This window comes from Pseudochaenichthys georgianus, chromosome 11 (assembly GCF_902827115.2).
Source record: "Pseudochaenichthys georgianus chromosome 11, fPseGeo1.2, whole genome shotgun sequence".
Lineage (NCBI taxonomy): Eukaryota > Metazoa > Chordata > Actinopteri > Perciformes > Channichthyidae > Pseudochaenichthys > Pseudochaenichthys georgianus.
In genome coordinates this window covers 6,543,890-6,567,144 of record NC_047513.1, presented here as the reverse complement: position 1 = coordinate 6,567,144, position 23,255 = coordinate 6,543,890, and the positions used below count along the sequence as shown (strand labels likewise).

General features: G+C 43.4%; 1 protein-coding gene across 5 annotated transcripts in view; it reads right to left on the bottom strand.

Moving 5' to 3' along the window:
- The window catches only part of atp9b (ATPase phospholipid transporting 9B), a 55,997-nt gene that overhangs the window by 19,628 nt on the left and 13,114 nt on the right, over positions 1-23,255 (bottom strand). For 3 of the 5 annotated variants that reach the window (XM_034094253.1, XM_034094256.2, XM_034094254.2), the window contains exons 4-15: positions 21,869-21,982; positions 20,953-21,061; positions 20,317-20,375; positions 18,576-18,627; positions 15,431-15,546; positions 13,431-13,511; positions 11,777-11,852; positions 9,594-9,670; positions 5,696-5,856; positions 5,315-5,457; positions 2,969-3,084; positions 1,183-1,434 (exon numbers count right to left, since the gene is read on the bottom strand). In XM_034094253.1, coding sequence (XP_033950144.1) covers positions 1,183-1,434; positions 2,969-3,084; positions 5,315-5,457; positions 5,696-5,856; positions 9,594-9,670; positions 11,777-11,852; positions 13,431-13,511; positions 15,431-15,546; positions 18,576-18,627; positions 20,317-20,375; positions 20,953-21,061; positions 21,869-21,982 — 1,356 coding nt within the window. The remainder of the gene's footprint in view (positions 1-1,182; positions 1,435-2,968; positions 3,085-5,314; positions 5,458-5,695; positions 5,857-9,593; positions 9,671-11,776; positions 11,853-13,430; positions 13,512-15,430; positions 15,547-18,575; positions 18,628-20,316; positions 20,376-20,952; positions 21,062-21,868; positions 21,983-23,255) is intronic. The other 2 variants (XM_034094257.1, XM_034094255.2) reach the window with 1 other exon arrangement.

Here is a 23,255-nt window from a genome sequence, read left to right as displayed (position 1 = left end):
CCCACTTCATCTCCTTACTGATGGCTCATTACATTAGAGGCCGAGCAGAGAGCCAGGGCCAAACGAACTATCACTAACAGACGAGCAGCAGCCAAGATCTGATGCTGCAGTCAGCGAGAGTGAGGAGACAAGGAGGGGAGGGGGGGGGGGGGGGGGGGGGGGGGCGGAGGAAGAACAAAGAATATGGTAGAAGGGGAAGGGAGGGCTCCAGCTACAATCACAGACCTCCACCTCTCATCGTCTCTGGGAGAAAATTAAATATTGATCAATCCGAGCAGTGTGAGACAATAGAGAGGGGAGACGGAACGGAGGGGGGGCCGGGATATAAATAAATATATACATCAACTCAGAGGGGGAGGACAACTGAGATTTATCTCTCGCCACCTTTTTATCTTTATTTTGATTGTTAGATAGCTGGACTCGGGGTTCAACCCGAAGTGCCGCATTCTCACAAAGGCTCTCACATGTCACGGGTGACAAACGTGTTGAAATGGGGGGGGTGGGGGGATTAACTACCCCTCAACACGCATTAAATATCTCTTTAAAAACAGATACTGACTGTTACTTTACCTGTTAAAAAATATGTCCCTGTTCTCCAGATGTAAGTACAGATTCTCCTCGGGCTTCTCAATTGTATACAATGATTATTAAGGGCTATATATATATAAAGACTCAGCAGCACGCTCAGCCATAAAGGAAAGGTCAGAGGAAAGGAAGCGGTGGTGATGCCTTTAGGGATCGTTTGCACGTTCTACCAGGAGCAGTAAATTCACAGGAAGCAAGTACACACGGTTAAATAGCTTAACCTCTAGGAGGGGATCACGACCTCTGACTGCGTGTTCATGAAGTGACTATTATGACAAACCAGGGTTATTTAGGATCACCAATAAAACATGAAGACGGAAACACACGGGCTGTTCTCCTGAGCGAGAGAACACTGCTCACTCTCACTTACTAGTAGCTGCATTTCATCAACATATGAGACATTTAAAAACATCTGTAAAGGTGCTTTAGAAAACAGGTCCTTTATGTTCCTAAATGAAACCCTAAGTAATGGAAATATTTAGTATAAAGGGCAAAATAAAGATAGTCATTAAGATTAGGTGTTTATGTAACCTCTGAACCCATGTATTCCCTCTAAAGCTGAAGGTGCTGAAACCGTTTCCTGGATGTCATGTTTACCTCATCGGGGCTGGAGGCCTGGTAGGTTCGGTTGTCATCACTGAAGTCCTGGTCGGCCTCAGCAGACTCCGTCTCTCCGTCCACGGCGGCGTGCGACTCATAGACCGGTGTGACGTTGTGGCACAGGGCGATGGCCTTCACAGCCTCGTGGATGCGACTTCTGACGCTCTTGCGGACCTTCGGGCCCGAGCTTTGGGTTTTCCGTGCTGGAGCGGTGCCGCTGGTGCTTCCATTGGAGGGCTGGGAGGGCGGCTGAAACAATGTGAACCATGGAGTCAGAACATTAGACTTGTAAATACATTTAAGTCACAACCGAAGGATGCCTGCACATGGGTCGAATCCTACACTGGTCGCCAATTCCCTCTGACACCCCTGTTCAAGATAAACGACGCAGCGAAGGGAAGTGTTGTATCACCGTCTTTATCGTGTCATATCTGATTTGAGGACCTTTTATGTGTTCCGCTGTTTTGACATCAGCCATCAGTTGAACTGGGGGGTGACGAGCGGAGCAGGCAGACAGCCCACTGTGCCAGCTGCGCCTGGCGGGGGCGACGCGCTCTGCTGAAGCGTTTGATGTTGGCTTATTATTAACCTTCAGTCCTGCCAGGCAGGGAGGAGGGGCGGCGGGGAAGACAGTACGACAACCTTCATGGGAAGTGACTGAAAGATCAATGAGACACCATTGGGTTATGTTGTCAGACAAGTTAAGCATCGGAGCAACATGAAGAGGGTGCTAATGATATTGCTAGGTAATGAAGTATAATATTAGTTCAACAACATGTACTACAACACGTTTGTTTTGAAAGATTTATAATATTAATCGTTAAAAAATGAAAGAGGGGGGGAAAGTGTGCGGGAGGGAACTTTGGGATGTAAGCCTTTGCAGACCATTCACATGCAACCTATCGAACACACTACGACTGTACAGGGACGGGAACACCACAAAAAAGGACCATTTTAATATCTTTTAAAGATTTAAAGTAAAAGTTTTAGTTAAGAAAAAGTATTGTATATATAAATACATAAATGGCAACAACTGTTAATATCTGCCCTAATCTGGGTGGGTTGTTTAAATTAACAATAGTGCTAAACAAAAACGATTCCTGTAACGATGTCACTGCCACAGTAAATAAAGAGCAACATAGTAAGAATAGCTGGTCAGAGGAATTGCTTCAGCTGCAGTTCCAAAAAGGACTCGTCATTTTTCATTAGCCGAGATTACACATACGGGCGTGGGGCAGATGGTTTCGGAGCTGAGCAGCTGCTGGAGCTGGCTGAGTGTGAACAATATCATTCTGTCAAGACTGCAGCCAGGTCTGAGCCACCCGGTGAGGGAAACACTTGCTTACAGTACGAGGGCGCGCTGAGGGACACTGCCTGATGAATGAACAATATGGGCTTCCTTCCTGGAAATCTTATCCTTAGCTCAATATAAAAATTGATCGATGTGCTCCACGGGGAGAGGCGTGACTAAGCAGAAAAACACGAGACAACACGTTTGTATTTAAATGTGTCCTCTCCACGACTGGAAACACATTTGTATGTTGCAAGTGACACGTTTTGCTTTGTTTTGATTGGTTCTGTCCAGTTTTTGATGTACAGTAGATTTAACATCATTTATTGGGAATTCATATGATTGTATAGCTCAAGGGAATACAAGTAGTGGATTCATTCCCAAATGAGTGCTCAAACTTGATGCTATAGTGTTGTGGATGGTGGTGGTGTTAATGGTCAGAATGTTTCCTGAACAGTTCATTAAGGAATTAGAAACGGAAACACATCTGACCTGTGCAGCATATGACTGAGCTATGTGGCTCTGTATCTCGTCCATGGTGTCCGTGCCGTAGGACACTGTGCCCAGGTGCAGCCGCTTGAAGACCATTTCGTTCTGAGTCAATGTGCCTGCAGTTCAGAAGAGCAACACAATGTCACAAAGCAATACATCATAAAGAAATGACCCCATCGTTATTCCTTTATTGAGGACTGCTCTCATTTCTGTTATAGCAGAAGCATCTTAAGCAGAACAGGTACCGCCCAACTGATGCTGTACCTTTAAGGCTGGTGTGTGTAACTCAAGCCTTATCTTTGTGTGCATACTAACTGGGAACATTACAGTTTATAAAAAATACACATGTCAGTGTTCTCTAGTTGACAAACGATAATAAAGTGTCTTTTGTTTGCTATTGAATTTAGACTATAAGAAAATCTAATGAAGGTAAATCAATAACTTAGGATCTTCTGCTCTGTACACATAACGTAATAAGATAAGAATGATATACCAAATATCAGCTGTTTAAGAAATGGGTAAAAAAAACATCAAAGCAAGATAAATATACTTAACATATCTGAAGTTAACAAGCACACACACGGCATTTATCACCAGTGGACTGCCCACAATGCATCACTGTGTGACTGCCTTCTCATTGACCTAATCTCATTACCAATATGGAGTGCATGTCCTCTCTTCCTAACAGACAGTGCATACAAAGAGACTGAGTGAATGTCCAGACACTAAAAAACAACAACTTTGTGAAACAGAGCAATGGCTTGTTTGAATGGATGTGGGCAGACGCGATGTGTGGCGATGGAGCTTAAAGCTGATTCGAGGGCATCTCACTTCCCAAAACATTAGAGACGGGGTTAACCAATTCTCTCCGATTGATTGTCTGTTCTTCTTTCCATGTGCGTTAACCATCAACCTGGACAAATGGCTCTACAGCTAATCTATTCCTACCTAGATCAGCGGGGAAGACAGAGGAGCATGTTAGGAGCGCAGCAGGCGTTTATCACTGATCCACATTGACTAGCATTAGTAAAGAGCAGCCATTTGTTATTAGACACTCAGGACATGATTGTGAAATGAGAGAAGTTGAAGGAACACACATTAGGGACATTTGTTTGACCTTTTGTCCTTTCTTTTACCTCAGAATGCGTATACCTTAACCACAATTAGGTGGCTGAAACTACGTTTGAATACATTAAAGGTGGGGTAGGTACGTTTCAGAAACCGGCTCGAGATACACTTTTTGTTATATTCCATGGAATGCTCTTAACATCCCGATAGCAATGAATATCTTAAGTGCTTTGACAAAAAATCCATAAAAAAATGTCATCTGTGGAAGCCGTAGTGCTGTAAAAAGCACGACCAATTGGATTGGATTGGATTGCCGCCCTGTCTGTCAGCCTTCCATCTCGTGCACGCACAAATGTATCTCGTGCCCTCATTGGGCGTGCCGTCATTGGGCGAGTCATTGCAGCAGTACTTCAATGACTCGCCAGCAACAGGCGGCCACTTTCACCAGTCTGCTGACGTCACGTTCGTGTGTGTTAGAGGAGGTGCTCTGTAAGGAATTCTGAACGAAGGGGCGGATTCTTTTCGGCTGTGTACTTTCAAATGTTAGTGCACTCGAGCCGGTTTCTGAAACTTAGCTACCCCACCTTTAAATACATAAGTTATTTGTTTATTGTTAAGAAAGTGTGCTACACTAATAATTGCATAACATCTACAAACAGTGTTACCCTGTACATAGAATAGAGAGCTGCAGTGACGCGTCCTAAAACCCGGAAGTAAGCTGCGCTCGGGTTCCCTCCACAAAAAAGCAACGGGATTTCTCCATAGGATTTTGGAAAATAGCTGGAAATAAGGTCTGTGGAAACTAACCTGTTAGCTAAATGCACGTTTTGTTCAGCCGGATAATATTACCCTACTTTTATAATTCCTAATCATAAATCTAATCGATAGATTTATGATTCCTAGAAGTTAGCATCACAAGGGCTCCCTTTGAGAAAAAGTAAACTTTCAAACATTCTCCAGAAGGGTTTTTACTGTAAACCGTAAAATGAAATGTGAATCTCTTGTTTACGACGGACCTTATTTCAGGTACCAAAAACACAAAAGAAAAACCCACACAAACCAACTAACTAAGTTCCGGGTTTTAGGATTCATTCCTGCGCTACTCCTCTAAGGTCGGATCTTTATTGTTATGACGATTCCAACATCATTTTGCTATCAAGCAGAACAGCAAAAAGAGTTGAGCCGATACTTGGATGCAAGATAGTTGTCCTCTTGAAATCAGAAATAATGTTGAGTCAAGAACTGTGAATGTAATCTTCAGTGTGTATGGACAACTACCTGTCTTGTCTGTCAGCAGGTAGACCAGCCGGCCCAGTTCTTCTGGGATGGTGCTGGTTCTCACCACAGTGCCAGGGATGTTTTCGTCTTTCATGATCATCCAGCCGTAAGCCGACTTCCCCATGTCCAGATTTACACGCAAACTACCCATAGGAAAAACAAAGCCGTTATCTATCACAGAACTAATAACAACACAACTGTGTCAAAACTGAAACACAAAATTAATGAAATATATTCCATGTTCTAAAGAAGGTCTTGTCCAAGAGGAAACAGACAGGAAGCTTGGGAGTCAAAGTATTAATCATATTTTTTCTTTGTACAACCTTACATATTTTATTTTGCCTGTGGTCACAAAATATCAAAACATTATAAAAAAAGTACCTGATGGGGATGATGTAAGAGAAGAGCACGACAAATCGGAAAAGGTTGCGAAACCAAGGACCCACAAATCCCTGCACTGCTACCATGACAACAGACAAGACCACCTGGGCCAGGAACAGAGCCTTGGTGAGGCGGTTCAGCTCAAGGTCCAGTAAGCCCACCTATAGACAAGAGGTCATAGGTCAGACATCACTTCTTCATCATTGTCCTACTCATTTCCCATTAGCATGGAATTACTCGTACAACATTAAAATGACTGTGTGTATTAGGTTTTGATTCTGCAGTGCATTGTGGGGTTTTCCTTCAATGGGATTCACAGAATGACCAGAGTAAACATGGTATTTATTCTAGTCATACACTGTGACTAGAGAAGACTCTAAGTTCCCATCTGCTCCCAAAGCCTTACAATATGCTAGACAGAGAGCAAAAACAAAGCCAATGAAGAACACTCTTCGCTGCAGGCTTTTATCATGCAAACCATGTGTACGACGTAAATAAGTTTGTTTTGTAGTTGCTTTATTTCCATACTGAAGTATTGTCTTTCAATACAACAGAAGGTCAAAAGGCCTCAAAGATAAAGTTCCCATATTGAGATTGGCTTTATGGAAGAAAGAAAAGACAAAAAAGGGGGGTCAGAATTGTCTTTTATTTTTCGAGTGTGTCTCCCAGCCAATGGAGCATGTGGGAAAAAGATGTCAAATAAAGAAGTGCCCTTCCCCTTTCTGGCAGCGCTCGCCGCAAAGCCCTGTACACAGAGGGCTTTCTTCTGACGCACCACGCTTACAAAAACAGCAGAACATAACATCTCTCCTCCCTCAAATAAAAGGAACTGCTCTGAAAAGAAGGGGAGGGGGCAAGCACGTATAAAAAAGCAGCAGAATTCCTCCGCTGCCCAAACCCCCACCAAGCCCATTCCCCTGAGGACCGCGAGAGCCGGGGGACCAGTGTGACTGATTTATCCGTCGCTGTTAAACTCCCAGTAGCAAGAAAAAAAAGGAAGGGTAACGGGAGCGAGTGGGTGGGTGGGTATCTCCCACCCTGCTGCTTCACTACATGGTTCATGGTTGAGCTATTGAGAAAAATAGGGGGTTTGGGTGGATTAAAATGAAGAAAAATTAAGACAGAGAGCACGCCTGAAAAGCAAAGGATCGCCTTCTGCTCGAACAATGGCGGGTCTACATTTTTCCGAGCCTTGCCGGGGATCAGATGAAGTCATTATTCATTCAGTCAAGGGGGGGGAAGGACTCAATTACCTCAACCTAAAGATGCTATCAATGAATTAAAAAAAAAAGTGCATATTTTACCCCATTCATCTCCAAGCCATTAAAAGTGAAAGGAATGACTCGATCTGCTTTGTGGCTCGTATTTATGTGCGAAATCTGATGGACATGAATATTCATTGAGCTGAAAGCAAAGAATATCAGGAGTTCAGTGAGTAAGTAGCGCTTTGTTAAGGTGCTTGAGACACCGGTGAATCACCCATCCATCCCTAGTCAACCGTTCATCCGGAGACGGGTCACGGAGGTAGCAGTTCCAGCAGAGGGTCCCATACTCCCCTTTCACTCACCACATCAAGGTGCTCCCAGGCCAGCGTGGAGATGTCATTCCTGCACCTGGTCCTGGGTCTGGCCCTCGGTGTCCCCCCAGCCGGATAGGGAGGCAACCAGGTGGCTCCTTTCAACACGAAGGAGCAGCAGCTCTACTCCAAGTCCCTGCCGCACTTCTCACCTTATCCATAAGGGACAACTGGAGTAAACCCATTTCGTCCGACTGCATTCAAGACAGTGTTTCCGTTAGAAGAACATTGTTCGGAGAAAGGTTTAACTCCTTTTTACTCTGGTCACAGCCGTAGCAGCCAGGTTGCACTGAGCAAAGGGGCGTGTCCAAGGACAACAGTGGGCAAAAGGCAGCTTGTGTAAGGCCCCACATACGAACTACAAGTATTATTTTCCCTCGCGATATAAAGTCCTGAAGCTCTGGTGGCACGGTGTCTTGTGGCGTTGATGCGAGCGGCTTGGGTTAGATCATTTATACAAGACAATATGACTGGAGGATTACAATTTGCTGGACTTTTAAAGATATTTCCGGTCAAAGTACGGTGAGTACCGGCTACCTGAAACACTGGTTCACAATCTCGTTATTTTGTTCATGACCGTAGCTGAGAGTAGGAATGAAGACGGACCGGTACATTGAGAGCTTTGCATTCTGGCTCAGTTCTGTCTTGGTCACAACCGTGCGGTAAAGCAACTGCAATACCGCTGCAACGATTCTCCGGCCCATCTCACGCTCCATCGACCCCTCACTCAAGAGCAACACCCAGAGATACTTGAACTGCTTCACTTGGGGTAAGGACTCATTCCCTACTCTGAGTGGACAGTCCATCGGTTTCCTGCCGAGAGCCATGGCCTCGGGCTTTGAGGGGCTGATCCGGGGAATCAAGGGGAAATAAAGTGAAATTGATTCTTGAGGTCTTAGTAAACAACTTTTCCCAAGAGTTTGATAGACATGTGAAGAGTATTGAGAGCTGGATATGTACTTCAAACTAACAATCCGTATTGAGCAGCAGCCTCTTGTCAATGACATTGTTCTGCCTCTTTACTCAGACAGAGGTCTGTCTAACAATACGGAGACAAAGAGTGAATCTATGTCTGACGTGCTGTCAGATTGATCAAGTGCAGGCATTGTCCCCAGCCGCTGTCACAACAGATTATATGAGGCCAAAACGTTCTTGCGACTTTAGCCACACTGTATCGACTTTCTCCCCCAATCTCCAGGCTCCATATTGGCACTTCTGACATCACCTCCTTGAAATATTGAATTCCTCTCAACTGTCGAGCTTACACAAAACAGAGGCCCGCCCACGCTCAGTTCGACCGGCCACATCAGCGATCCTAATAAAAGACACTGGTGTCCAAACGGTGCCGCAGTAGTAAAGGGTTGTTGTGCCGCGTAGAGCTTTAGCGGTGCAGACAAGTGTAACTGTGTGTAAAAGTAATGTAGCAAAACCACCACCTCCATCAGTTGACCCGTGTCTATCTCGCTCCCCCATCTTCCAAGTAAAGTCTTATATTTAGAATCAGATTTCCATCCACCTCCTCAATCTGAGGACAACGCACTCAATGGGGATTCTGCGGGATTAACTTTCTGCTGCAAATGTCATTTAAATCCTCGGTTAGTTAATTTCCCTTTTGGTTAATTAGCAACCGGCGTTGACCTTTTGCGTTGACAGGTCCAACTTTATCTAGAAAGTCAAGGTTAAAAAAGCACCTCGCTCCAGTGATTGATTAGTGATTAGAGGCAGGGGGAAGAACGATGGCATGGAGGGGGACTTGGAGCAGATGTTACTTTGTGTGTTTCACCCTCTGCAGCCTTTTCTAAACATCTATGTTTATACCGGCATACGATTCAAAGATGTAAGGGCTTTATCGTCATATGCACAGTAGCTACAGTGTAGTTTTTAGAATGAAAATCTTGTTTTTCTTTATTATTTATGAATTGCAAGAAACAAAAGTAAGTGTATCTGGTTTGTAAGGATGTGAATTATTTTTGTTCCCAAGAAAATCGTTACATCCTATGCAGAAAGTAAAACATATACGAAGAAGAGCATTTAGTTCCAGACTCAAAATCTGACGATTTGTTGCTTTTTGTATCATATGTGAAAGTAAACATTCAGGTGTCATATTTGGCTTAAGTACATTTGGTAGTTTTTTCTAATTGAATTTTTTTATATTTTATACACTTGTATCATATGAATCGATATGTCAAGAAATTAGTTGGCACATATAAGACGTTTTATCCTTCTAATAACATGAATGCTTTTTTTAATTAAGGCATTCGCGACCAAAAACAAATCCCATAACTTGCCGTTTGTTCTCGCAGAAACAGAAAAAGTATTCACCTTGTTCTTGGCAGAGGATGTGTTCAGTACGCTCCTGGTCTCTTTGCCGGTGTAGATCACCAGCCCTATCACCGTGCCTGCCAAGCAGAGAGACAAGGAAAGTAATGCTGCTCATTAACACACACACACACACACACACACACACACACACACACACACACACACACACACACACACACACACACACACACACACACACACACACACACACACACACACACACACACACACACACACACACACACACACACACACACACACACACACACACACACACACACACACACACACACACACACACACACACACACACACACACACACACACACACACACACACACACACACACACACACACACACACACACACACACACACGGCAGTTGTCTCATTGCCACTCACGGCCACAGACAGCAGTTTAATACGCGTAGACTCTGAGGGCCTCGGCCACCCTATGGAAGCTCATAAAAGCTGATCAATACTCTGCCATCTTTATTTGGCAATTCATTACGGTGGCCTTATTACGGAGGATTAATGAGTCATTAATATTAAATGAGCTTAATGGGGGCGCAAAGCCTGAAATCCCCGAACTATAAAAATGGCAAGAAAGTAAAAATTGGGCAGAAAACAGAAGAAGGAAAGTGAAGAGAAGAAAAAGAGGACTGGAGAAGAAAGGAGATGAATTGATGAGTTTCAGAAAATATGTGACAAATGGTTTGTGACTCAGCATGCAGAGGGGCTTCAATTTGAATATGTGAACGACTAATTCCCTCGTCACAGCTGGACTGGGGGCCTGCGTTGGAGGGGATGCACGCTGATCCCGGGGCCACTTCTACCCCGTTTCCACCAAAGCCGTTCCAGGGCCAGATCGGAAGGGCAGACGTTTTCCAGTTTCTCTTGTTATAGCATCGATCGGGTGTGGTCAATACAACAGGTAAGACCGTTCGGAATGAAAAATATGCAGTTAAAATATGCTATGATAGTCAGATTAGCTTCCGTGGCTAAGCTCACATCACCCATCGAATACCAGGGACACGTTAATAACGGCATAATGATCCAAAACAGTGTGAATTCAAATGAAAACATTCACTTATGCGGAGGGGAAATGTGCGTCAGGGGACGTTGCTTGTGTGACAGCGAGTTATGACTTTCCAGCGCCTGTTGCCGAGTAAACAGTGACGTTATGACGTTGCACCATTTGGGATCTTGGAGACGGAAAGCGAAACACGTTCTCTCTTAGAACTCATTGAGAACTAAACAAGCACCAGCACGGAACTAGAACTAAACTGGATTCAGTGGAAAAGGGTACTCGAGTGCCCAGAAGGCCACGAGAGGCAAAGGAAGGGTCCGTCAAAGAGAGGCTTGTGAGGGACAATGACATTCCTGAGCAGAGATGATGTAAGGGGGTCAAAGTCAGGCTTTTTCTGCGAGTGTGTGTGTGTGTGTGTGTGTTCTTCTGGTCAAGGTCAGGCCAGAGGGGAGAGCAACACCGCAGATCAATGGTGTGGCCGTCGCCGCGAGCGTCACAAACACTCTCAACTGACACGAGCGTTTCTGTGGGGAATGGCTAAGTTGGAGCGAGGGAGGATTACCTCACTGGGCATTCTCAGAGTTCTTAGCAGTAACAAAGCCTTCAAGGTGTCGAGCCGTGAAGCGGGGATGGGTATGTGTTCATGTTGTTGCTGTTGAATATAAATGTGTCCTTATGATCCAAGTTTATCCAGCGGTGTTATATACACTATATTTGAAAGAACCGCTTTAGGTAAACGGCGTGTTTTCACAAATATACAGAAACTAACACACACACACACACACACACACACACACACACACACACAGACAATCCGAAGACTGGCTACTCCCACTCCCACAAGCACCATCTCCATTTCTTAGGGTTTTGTAAATGTATAAACGAGAATTGCTCACAAAAACAGGCTTATCAAAACATACTTTTAAATTCAGGGACACAGTATTTGAATGAAGTCTTATGTTTTCAAAGTACACTACCACTAGTAGAGTTTCAATGGGCAGAACCCCATACACAGCACTCCACGTGAACACAGTCAGACATGTTACAGTGTTCCTGGTAACCAACACACGTGTCTGCGATGCATCAGAAAGTATTGCACAGCATCTCATCACGAGATCAAAGCAGACTCAAACACAAAGTGGTCATTTCCTCACCAGAGGCGACGACCGTGCTGGCCCACAGCGTGTTTTCAATGCTCAGACTCTCGTGGATCTGAGGGTCAGCGTCTTCCTGCAGGAACAATAAGGAGGAAATAAATGTGTTATAATTATGTGTATTGTTGTTTAAGCTTGAAAGAATACTGCAAGGCTGTATTGTACAGCAGGTACGCTGTGAGACTGTATGGCACTGTATGCTGTGTAGCCTCCTAACAAACAATGATTTATAGGAAGCGTAGTTCAAAAGCGTGTTGGTGTAGGTTTCAACTGGAAGAAAGTCCCTTAATAAAACCCTTTTGAAATTATTTCTGCAATCAGCCAACTTCTAGTTAGTATTCAATGTTGCCGTGCGGCAGGAAACAAAAACAAAACCAATAGAGCCATGAATTTTGCTTTTAGACAGATAAATTGTTTTAATAAAGAAAATGTTGCGTTTTAATTTAACTCTTTCATTTATCGGCTTACATTGTCTTCACAACTAGCTAGATGTATGTGTTTAGGTGGATGACCAACATAGTTAAATGTGTATATTTCGCATTAAGCTGACATTTGCGCAATAAAAATATTTGAGTAAACGATTTGGCAAATCACTTAATCGAGGCAAACAAAACTATCCTGAAAGAAAAACATGCCAGCCGTACCGATTTGAGCAAAACAAGCTCAGAGAGAGTGCATACATCGTGAGCCGAAGCACCGGCTCTGCTGTGCCATTAATTTCCACAAGCACCTGACACAGGAGTGCAGACCGAGGCAATACAGTGGTGCCTTTATCAATACTTTCACGAGATTTGGCATGGCGATAGAGGCTGCTTTTTGAAACAGTATAGAGAGTGCACGTAGATGAGATTCCAGCGATAAATAAGCCCCTGGAGAGCCTCTTGTTTCACCCTCCCCCTCCCCGCCTTTACCCTTCTCTCTTAAATAAAGAGGAAAATGGCTTGAGTCAGGAGTGCAGAGTCGAGGCTCCGGTTTCGGCTCAAATTGCCGCCTGATATGATAATTATGATACCTAAGCACCCACATCCTGTCAATCTCACTCCAACATGGGGAGAGGCGCATGGAAGATACATGGCAGGTTGCAGAGTGCTTGACCGCCCTGACATTGGTGTTCATAACTGCACAGGGTCTGACTAAAAGACAGCAGAAACAAAGCCACCATATCCGTCTCGAGGACGGACATAAATAGGTAAGTTCATTTAGTGCGGATCTGTGGGAACCCATTTTTTTCCCATCCTGCCAGGACTAAAAGCACACGCTATGCAAAGGAAGGCCGCGGAGGATGAATGAGCGGAGGAAGTGCTCCTTCACTAAGCCTGGTGTGTGGCCAAGAGTGAAGACGGGCCACAAAGCCTGCCTTTGTACCGGAGCTCTCCTCTCTGTGGGGGCTGCGCTAATCTGCTATTAATAAAAAAAAAGAATATCACTGAGCAACAAGCAGGATGGATGGAGCTGGAGCGGCGAGGAGCTGCCTGTGATGTAAGAGGTACGCCTGCTGGAGATAACAACGGGGCCCAGATGGACACACAAGCTCTTATTGTTGCCGCTTGTCAACACACTGCAGTGATACACATCTTCCATGTCAATCCACTTTCTATAGGGAAAGCTCTGCATGTGTTTAACAGGTTATAAAAATGTCAACGAGGTACTGTACCCTCGTGAAGTTCCCCTCGAAGCTGTGGATGTCCAGCTGAGGCTTCTGGGCGTAGACGTAGGCGCTGATGGAGAAGAGATCCTGAGACGAGGAGGGGGACGGAGAGGATTTAGTATTCATTTATCAAAATAAAACTCAAGCACAGTCGTATCGTCTTAATTAAAGAGCCTTCCCTGCAGTGTGTTCTATAGGTTTGTGTGCATGTAAATGGTCTGCAAAGGCTAAAATCCCTGTGTTCCCTCCAGAGGGACTTTCTCTCCCACACATTTCCCCCCTAGCCCCCTCCCCACCTGAAACGCCTGCATTGGCACTCCTTTGTTGACTTCTGTATCATAATGACATCACTACGTAACACTTGTGCTTGTATTGGCTAGCGCTCCGACACAGTGTACGTGATAGGCTAAGGGGCGGGACATCTTTAAGCGGTTGACCAATCACAACAGAGCAGAGCAGCTAGGCAGTATGAGAAAAATAAAGACCTTTTTGAACATTAGAGCATTTATATAATAAATAAATATGAATATAAACAAAGGTTTTAAAAAGTAATACGCTTTAATGTTTGCAGTCTGTACATTCATTAATAATAATTGTAATTAAATAAGTTCAGTGTCTGTTCAAATCCTATGAAGATAGAAACCTACTCGAGCATTGAAAATCCAATCCTAGTCTTGGAAATATACATATTCTTATTTGAATCATTATTATGGGTTTTAATATTTGGATTCAACCAAACGTAATGATATAAGCATGTTGAAGCAGTTCAAAGAATAGAAAAATAACCTTAGAAAGACAATCATAAACACTTAATCATAAGTGTTTGATAAACTGTTCCTAAAGAATGTGACTGCAGCCTTTGGCCTGAGTCGCACCGACTGTAACACCGCCTCTTTTTTAGCCTCAAGTGGAACAAAATTGATTGTCAATATTAAATAATTCAGGCAGGCAGCCTCTGCAGCGGTGTGCTCAGATAGTGTTCTCCTGCGGAACACGGCAGAGCGGTTAGAGAGGAGCAGGGAAGATTATTTTACTGAGGCCCCAACGGAGAGTAGTGTTGCTCCGCACTTCTCAGAGACTCAGAGATCAATGTGGCTGCTGAACAAACAGGACTTATCCAGTCATTTAGAGCTGACACAGGGGTATAATAACACTTAAGGCCAGTGGTGGAATGTAACTAAGTACATTTACTCAAGTACTATATTAAAGTTGAACTGTGAGGTATTTCAACTTTACTTAAGTATTATAATTTTCTGTTACATCTATGAGCGATTGTACTATTTACTCCATTACTTAAATTTAACACTTGTTATTTTATTACATAAGTGATGAGAAGTGATTATGTGTTACATATACTTTTCCCCCACCACTTCTTAATTCTTAATGTTGGCAGTACTCAGATGTTCGTGGCTTTGAAACTTAGCCAAAATAAAAATAAAAGATATCATTGTTTTTATCTTGAATTGACAACCTTGCTTTAGTGACTCTTCAAAGTAATATTGACATATCCAATAGTATTTAGGAAAAAAATCTTTCAGTAATATTCTGAGACGACAGTTCTCTGTGTGCTAACTTCTTAACACAAATACATTAAGAATCACTTTCTGTGTGAGAGCAATCACAAAATAGCACCATATTGATCTGTTTTACTGCACAAAGAGTTAGTATTATAGGCTAAAACTAATTGCTTCAATAACCAATGTAAAAAGAAGGTTGCATGCTGTACAGGCTTAAGTGAGGACAACGCTTGCTATCTTCTCGTCTCTTGAAACCTAATATGGACGCCACGGCTCAATCATCCAATGACTTGCTGCAACTTTAATTCTCTGATCACACTAAGTGGCAACAATCGCCTGAGCTGAAATCTTAAGGTTCACAATGTTCCCGCTGTCCGTCATCAGTGATTAGGTTCCCATCACAACTTCATCTGATGAGCAATGCTTTTAGTGATAACACAACACTCATTCACTCGTGCTCAATGCGTGTGTGTGTCACCAGAGACTCACTACATCGTAATGCACCCTCACCCCCACTGCTGGGAGCCGCTGCGTGCAGCACACGGCCACCTTCAGCTTCCAGTCCGTTTCCCCGTCCAGCTGATCCGTTCTGATGAAACAGGAACCTGGAAAATGCAGGACAGAAATTCTATAAGTACTGTAAGTGTCAGTGGTGGAATGTAACTAAGTACAATTACTAAAGTACCCTACTTAAGTACTATTTTGACATACTTGTAGTTTACTTGAGAGTATTTCCATGTGATGCTCCTTTGAACTTCTGCACTTCCTTTCAGAGGCAGTTTTAACGTAACTGCATTTACTTAACAATCATAGTTACTTTCTTCAGTGGCCGACAGGTGCAAACTCCTTACAACAGCCCACACACTTCTTTGAAGAGAAACCCACTGTCGCTTCAAGAAAGATTCAAATATAAAAACACAAATGTTCCAAAACACGTGCAAAGGAAGGAACATCTTCTCCATCCTGACGAAACATGTCGTGTAGCATTACTTAAAGAGCTGCATTAACAAAACGCTGCAAGAAGCGAGGACAGCGAGGACCGGAGCACGTGTTGACGGGTGGGGATTTTGAAGTTCGGAAACTATCACCGTCACTGGAAATGTACATTGTGTTATTATAACAATGTGATCTCATGACTCTTCTAATAGTAGTGGGGACCTGCTGAAAGCTAGCTAGCTCATGGAGCTAAGCTAGCTAGCTCATGGAGCTAAGCTAGTCATTTCAAATATACTGATGGAATAATTGCAATTATGAAACAGGCTAGGGTCAGCGAGAGCGGCAGTTGGCCGACTTTATAATCCCTGAATGTCAACAGGTGCTTCGGTCCCAGATGTGTGCGTCACTTTTTAGTGTCCCTGTTTCCGATCTGTTTTGAGCTTAATAATACTTCTGTACTTCTACTTAAGTAACATTTGTACTCACGACTTTAGTCTCGGGACTAAAGTCGTGAGTAAAAATGTTACTTACAAAAAAAAAAATACTACGATCTACTGGGACTACTTCATACCCGAGTATCTGCCACTTCCTTACAGAGCCCCTCCTCCAACACACACGAACGCGCACATGACCAATGAGGGCACGAGATAAGTTTGTGCCCCGATGGAAGGCTGACAGGCAGGTAGGCAGGTTGTACTTTTTACAGTATTACGGCTTCTACAGATGACATTTTTTATGGATTTTTTGTCAAAGCACTTCAGATATTCATGGCTATCGGGATGTTAAGAGCATTCCATGGAATATAACAAAAAGTGTATCTCGAGCCGGTTTCTCAAACTTACCTACCCCACCTTTAAGCCTGTGAACTGATTTGGTAATGTTAGTGAGTAATCGATCTAAAGTGTGATAATATTACACTCTATAAGCTAATGGTCGTGCCAGTTAGGCAGAATCAGAAAATCCCAAGGGTGTTACATTTGTAATGACTGCAAAATAAATGTAGTTTTTTATGGCTGTTTCACAATTTCACACAGATAAGTTAGTATGATTTAAAACATATTAAATTAAAATTCAGCATATCTTGTGGCTATTTTGTATCCATTTGCTAAGAGATTGTGCTGCTGAGGAGGTTTATTACAGCATCCAATACTTATCGTCATGTGCCCAGTAGGCCTTGGTTTAACTACATTTCTGAACATTTTCTAATCATAAAGTAAAAAAAACAAATCATTCGACTTCTTTGTCAGAAATCGTATATACACACATTTAAAAACACATGCTTAAAGTCTTTACATTTAAAATGAATGAACCAACTTGACCTTCATTTGTGTTTAGTTCAAATGAATTGATATAATATATTTGTAGTAATATTTGTGCCGGTAATGTAATGTTGATCTGATTCTTATCATTGTCAGTGTGATATAGACTACTTGATTGTGTGTGGACCTGCTCGAGGTCTCGGATGGAAATGAACCAATAACTCAATCAGCAGAAATCCTCTCTTCTCTTCCCGGAGATGGTCGTATTGTTACGCATGGTCCTTGTTAAGTCAAAACATGGTATTATTTGTAATAACATAGATATGTCAATCACAAACGGCACGGTACATCGCAGCCTGCAGCAGATCCAGAGCAAGTGTGGCTGCTACGGACACCGCAGGGTCCGATAAACGTTGAGCAGTCGTGACCCGTATTGATCTGAGGTAATATTACATATGAAACTGATGGATGAGAGCAACTATTTGACAGAGGGGGCAAAGGGCAGCTATAAACCGTCCCTGGGGGGATCACTATGATGGAGGACATTAAGGAGGAGGATTCATGCTGTGCTTCTGCTGAACCGGCACTAAAGCATCACTCGTGTGTGTGTGTGTGTGTGTGTGTGTGTGTGTGTGTGTGTGTGTGTGTGTGTGTGTGTGTGTGTGTGTGTGTGTGTGTGTGTGTGTGTGTGTGTGGACTAGCATTACTATACTTGTGGGGACCTAAATCTGTTTACATAGTCACGTGTGGGGACTCGCCTCCCTTATGGGGACAAATTGGAGGTCCCCATGAGGGGAATCATTAATTTTAGGGTGAAGACTTGGTTAGGGTTAGGGTAAGGGTACGTTTAAGGGTTAGGCATGTGTTGGTTATGGTTAAGGTTAGGATAAGTCTCTCGGAAATGCATGTAAGTCAATGTAATGTCCCCTGAAGTGAGGTATACATGATATATGTGTGTGTGTGTGTGTGTGTGTGTGTGTGTACAAGCATGCGAAATATAAAGATGTGTTATGTAAGAGTGTGTGTTTTAAAGGCATAAAGACATCAACAACTCGCTGCCAAGCATATTGGCACATCAAAGATTGATGGAAATGATGTGCTCAGAACATTTCCTGCCGATGCCCCTCAGGAAGGAGCGAGAGTCTGACGCAGCTTATTGATTCATTGGACTTCGCATCATCACTCACTGGAAGAATGTGACATAAATCATATGAACCACGAGCCGCCGAGGAGAGGATGCCACGGGACTGGTGGTCTGTGAAGTCACATTCCCACCCAAATCATCTCGATACGTTTTCGTCAAAGTGCTACGTGTATTCTGTCTGTTAATTGTATATTTGTATTTATGTTTCATTTACGGCGATGATTTATGAATGTAATTTGATTTAAAGAGCGTCCTTCACTTGGGAGGAGTCCTTGTGTGAGCCCTTTACACTCACCGTTTTTCTCCGATGTCCTCAGGAATATCATGTCTGCGGGAATCCTTTGGTTCTGCAAAAAGGAAGATAAAAAGCCTTTTAATCGTGGAGTGTTCCTGAGCACTAAGGCACAATCTTCCTGAATAATTAAACAAGGTTAATACCTTGGGTGAAGGAGAAAGCGTTTTTTGAAAGTCAGTCTAATGGAAATTGTACTTAATAGAAGCAGCTGGATTTCATGTTGGCTGAAACTGAAGATCACAGGCTTAACAGGTGGGTGCGAGCTTCAAAGAGTACCAACAGCACCTTGTAAGTTTCAATTCACAATGAAGTACAACTCAACTGAAATCAACACCGTGCTTTAAACTCTGTTAAGTTATTTTGGGGGATTTCCCTTTCCTTTCCCTTAGTGTGTGTAAAGCTTTTCCTGCATGTAAATCGTCTGCAAAGGCTAAACTTATTGTAAGTCGCTTTGGATAAAAGCGTCAGCTAAATGCAATGTAATGTAAACCCAGAGCCCAGTCTGCTCTGATTGGTTAGCTGGCCGGTTGTGTAATGATTGGTCAACCACAAAGACATAATAATAATAACTTGAATTTATATAGCGCCTTTCGTAACCTCAAGGTCGCTTTACAAAGAAACATACAAGGACAAGACATAAAACATAAACATAAAACAGGGGGCAGAAATGGAAGTGTAAGTGGGGGGGGGAGTTATTGTTGGAAGGCGATGTTGAACAGATGAGTTTTAAGGGTTGATTTGAAGATGTTGAGAGAAGGGGCGTTGTGGATTTCTGCAGGGAGGGAGTTCCAGAGGGGGGGGCAGCGACACTGAAGGCACGGTCCCCGAAGGTGCGGAGGCGTGAACGGGGAATGGAGAGCAGGCCGGAGTCTGAGGATGAAAGGGTGCGGGACGGGATGTAAGGGTGGAGGAGATCTGTGAGGTACTGAGGGGAGAGGGCATGGAGCGGTTTGTAGGTGAGGAGGAGGAGTTTGTAGGTGAGGAGGAGGAGTTTGTAGGTGAGGAGGAGGAGTTTGTAGGTGAGGAGGAGGAGTTTGTAGGTGATGCGGGACTTGACTGGGAGCCAGTGGAGGCTGAAGAGAGTGGGGGTGATGTGCTGCCAGGGCTTGGTGCGTGTGAGAACCCTGGCAGCTGGGTTCTGTGTGTACTGGAGCCGGTTCAGGGTTCTGCTGGGAACCCCGGTTACAATAGTCCAGGCGTGAGGTAATGAAACAATGTATCAGCTTCTCAGCAACAGAGTCGGACAGTGATGGCCGGAGTCTGGAGATATCTGAGGTGGAAGAAGGCTGATTTTGAAACGGATTTTATGTGGTTTTGAAATGAGAGGGTTGAATCCAAGACAACACCAGGGTTGCGGACCTGAGGGGACGGGGAGATGATGGAACCGTGGATGTTGAGGAGCAGATCTCCAACCTTCCCGGGGCGTGCCTTGGGGGCCACAACCATGAGCTCAGTTTTATCACCGTTTAGTTTGAGTAGGTCCCGTCTCTTCGCTAATGATGTGCAATATGTTGTCGTGCAAACCAATAGAAGCGTGAGAGTTACATAGTGATGTCACTGTGTAACAAATGTAAACAAAGGAATCAAATGAAGGACTTTCAGGCTTTGGGAAGTGTGTGGGAGAGGAACAGGACATGGACACATGAAACCCACTACAGCACAGAGAAGACCCCGAAAGCATAGTCGGCCCCTTTAAAACCCGTGCATGCAGAAATATCTCCAGGAAACCGTAGAGATTTACCTTTTCAACGATGATCATGTCCCCGACTTGTATGTCGGAGCTCTTCACTGGAGTTTGACCTAAAGGAAAAAGACAAATGAATGAAGAAAAGACACTCAAATGATACCTTTCTTTTTCAAGACATGCTATGAGTATTTGAATAACTACGAAATAAACTGAAGGTATTGATTTCAGGCTCTTAAAACCACAACCCACTTTCCCGTCTCCCTTTCCAACAGAAAGGATAATGTAATACCCCTCTGTTTGCATCTCGGGTCAGAGGCATAGACAAAAACAACGGCACACACTGTAGGGTCACTCAATTATATCGCCTCAATATCCTCCAAAGCCGTCTTCGAGCTGCGTACACGCACACGAGCACATGAGTGTGAGAGCTGCAGCCCCAGGTCACAGATAGCACACGGGGGGGTTTCACCACACGTTCAACAAAGGGACCGATCTTAGATCCTACGGTCTTGAGAAAGTGAGAGAAGGAAAAATCAATGCAATTACAGCGAGAGGAATGACTTCTGTTACAAGTGTAGATCCCGCGGAGTGCCGTCTCTTTAATTGCACGGGGAGAGAATATCCGTTATCATAATGTCAGCAAACAGTTACAGTCATGAGGAGGAGAGTGGATGGATGTCTCTCGCTCACCTCGCACTGTGAGCTTGCTGTACAGTTGAGAGTTCATCTCTTTGTCCCGTCGGTAGCGCCGCATTTCGTCCACGGCCTCGCGCACCATCGTCACGGTTAACACAAAGCCCTGAGACACGGAAGGTAGGGCAAAACAGATTCAAGTCAGCCAGATCATTCAGAAAGCTACGTTAATATTAGAGCTGCTGATCGGGACACATAAAGCCGACCTTCACACAACAACGGTTCCTTTCCAACTGTATTAACTGAGAACAGCCGTGACTTTGAGATGTGTCCTTTATGTGGAATAATAGTTTATTTACAAATGAGGTCACAAGAAGCCTTTGCTTCTGACATCAAGAATTATTTCCTTTTTTTAGCTTAATCATTATTACATCTTGACGGAAACAGAAACAAAAGTAGTTTAAAACTGTCTCAATGGGATAAAAAGATGACTATAAAGTCATAAGTCGGTGATTCATCTGAATTTAAATGTGTTAATAACAATTATTCTAACTATACATATAAATGCAGATTAATTTCTGTGTCCAAGTGTCAAAAACTGAAATGATTGTCTCCCATCAAATCAATTGACAATTCTTGAATAAACTAATCATTTTAATATTCAATTATATACACAAAGGCCTTCTTGAAACTCAACCTATAATGCATCGAGCACTTTTTATACACTAACGATAACAGTGAACAATGAAAAGTGTTTCACAAAAAACTAATGTTTAAAAAATACCAACACAGAGACAGACATGACTGTGTTTAATAAAAACACTTAATAACTCAATGAAATTCAAAGGCAAACTAAAAAGGCAGGTGTTGGGTAGGCCGTACAAGAAAAACACTCCAACTGGCTTCCATTGCATTTCTATGAGAGACTAACACATGTTTCATACAAATCAATTACAGACTGAAGTGCATGTACCAGCGGTGCCCAGTACGTGTAGAGGTATCCAATCTTCAGGGATGGCACAAACTGGGAGCAGGCCACCACCAGGAAGTAGAGATTGAGGAAGAACTTGAACTGCTGGTAGAGAACCTGAGAGCAGAGGAGAGGATTCAGAGAGGTGAGGGAACCTGTCAGCGAGGCGGGTCAGAGACCAGCTGCCAGCGAAGACAAAGAGGATGCCGCCGCAACAGATGGGTTACTGTACCAGGTCCAAGAGGGAACCGGATACATGCTAATGCTGTTAACTTTACATTAACCCGATGGGAACTGTGGCACTCTGGGAACTTCTGTTACACATGGCATTCAGGGTGAACATTTCCCCTGGCATGGTACCTTTGAGAAAGCAGTAGTGTGCAGAACTTCGGTCCAATTATCAGGTACTTATATTTTACCTGAGTATTTTCAATTGATTCTACTTTGACTTAATTTTAAGAAAATATTCTACTTTTTACACCATTTATCTGAAAGCTTGAATCACTAGTTACTTTATGAATTCAGATTGAAAGCTGATATACAATGTATGAATTATGAAATAATCATTGACTTATAGGTTAAAATGAACAGCAGCAGAATAAAAAGTAGTAAAAGTTAGCTCCACATTTAACAGCCGTTGCCAAAAACCAAGCCCCCAGGAAGTTCGCCGGGCGTTGAAGCAAATGTTAGTAGTGGCCAAACGTTGGTACTACAACTACAGTGTCAGTCCCATTGACAAGAGACATCTGTAAATCAGCGTAACATATGTGTTTAGATCAGTGATCCACCAAGTACACGCACGTGAATAGCCTGTATTCAAATAAGTTGGTCTTTAAGTTGTAAAATGCGCTAAAAGCAGAATCAAGGTTTTTTCCATCCATTCTTTTGACTGAGCTGAGAATCTCCAGAATGTATTTGAATCAGCAATGGCTCCATGTTTGGCTTCACTGAGCGACTTTCATAGGAATGGCCACTGAAGGACAAATACAGGACTTCTGATTCTCATTCTGATAAATTAATAATCATAAACCATTGATTGTATTCATATCGATCTGAAATGAGCTTCTACACTACACAAGTACTTTTACTTTCGGAATGTACAGTAGGTGTATTTGATACCAATACTCTTTGTATCTCTATCAAAGTTAGATGAAGGCTCGACTTTGACTTCTAACAGAGTATGTTTACATGTTGTTATTGCTACTTCCACTTAGGTATAAGACATGAGTACCCGTTCCTCCTCTGGTACGATGTCTGTTGGAGCCTCTATGCTTTGCAGCACAATCACAGCACAAGACAAACGGGACTGATCACCACAATAATGGATAAAGAAGGAACTTTCTTAAATCACGTGCCACCGGGCTGTGGCTTGCCGGGCTCGTTGCTAATG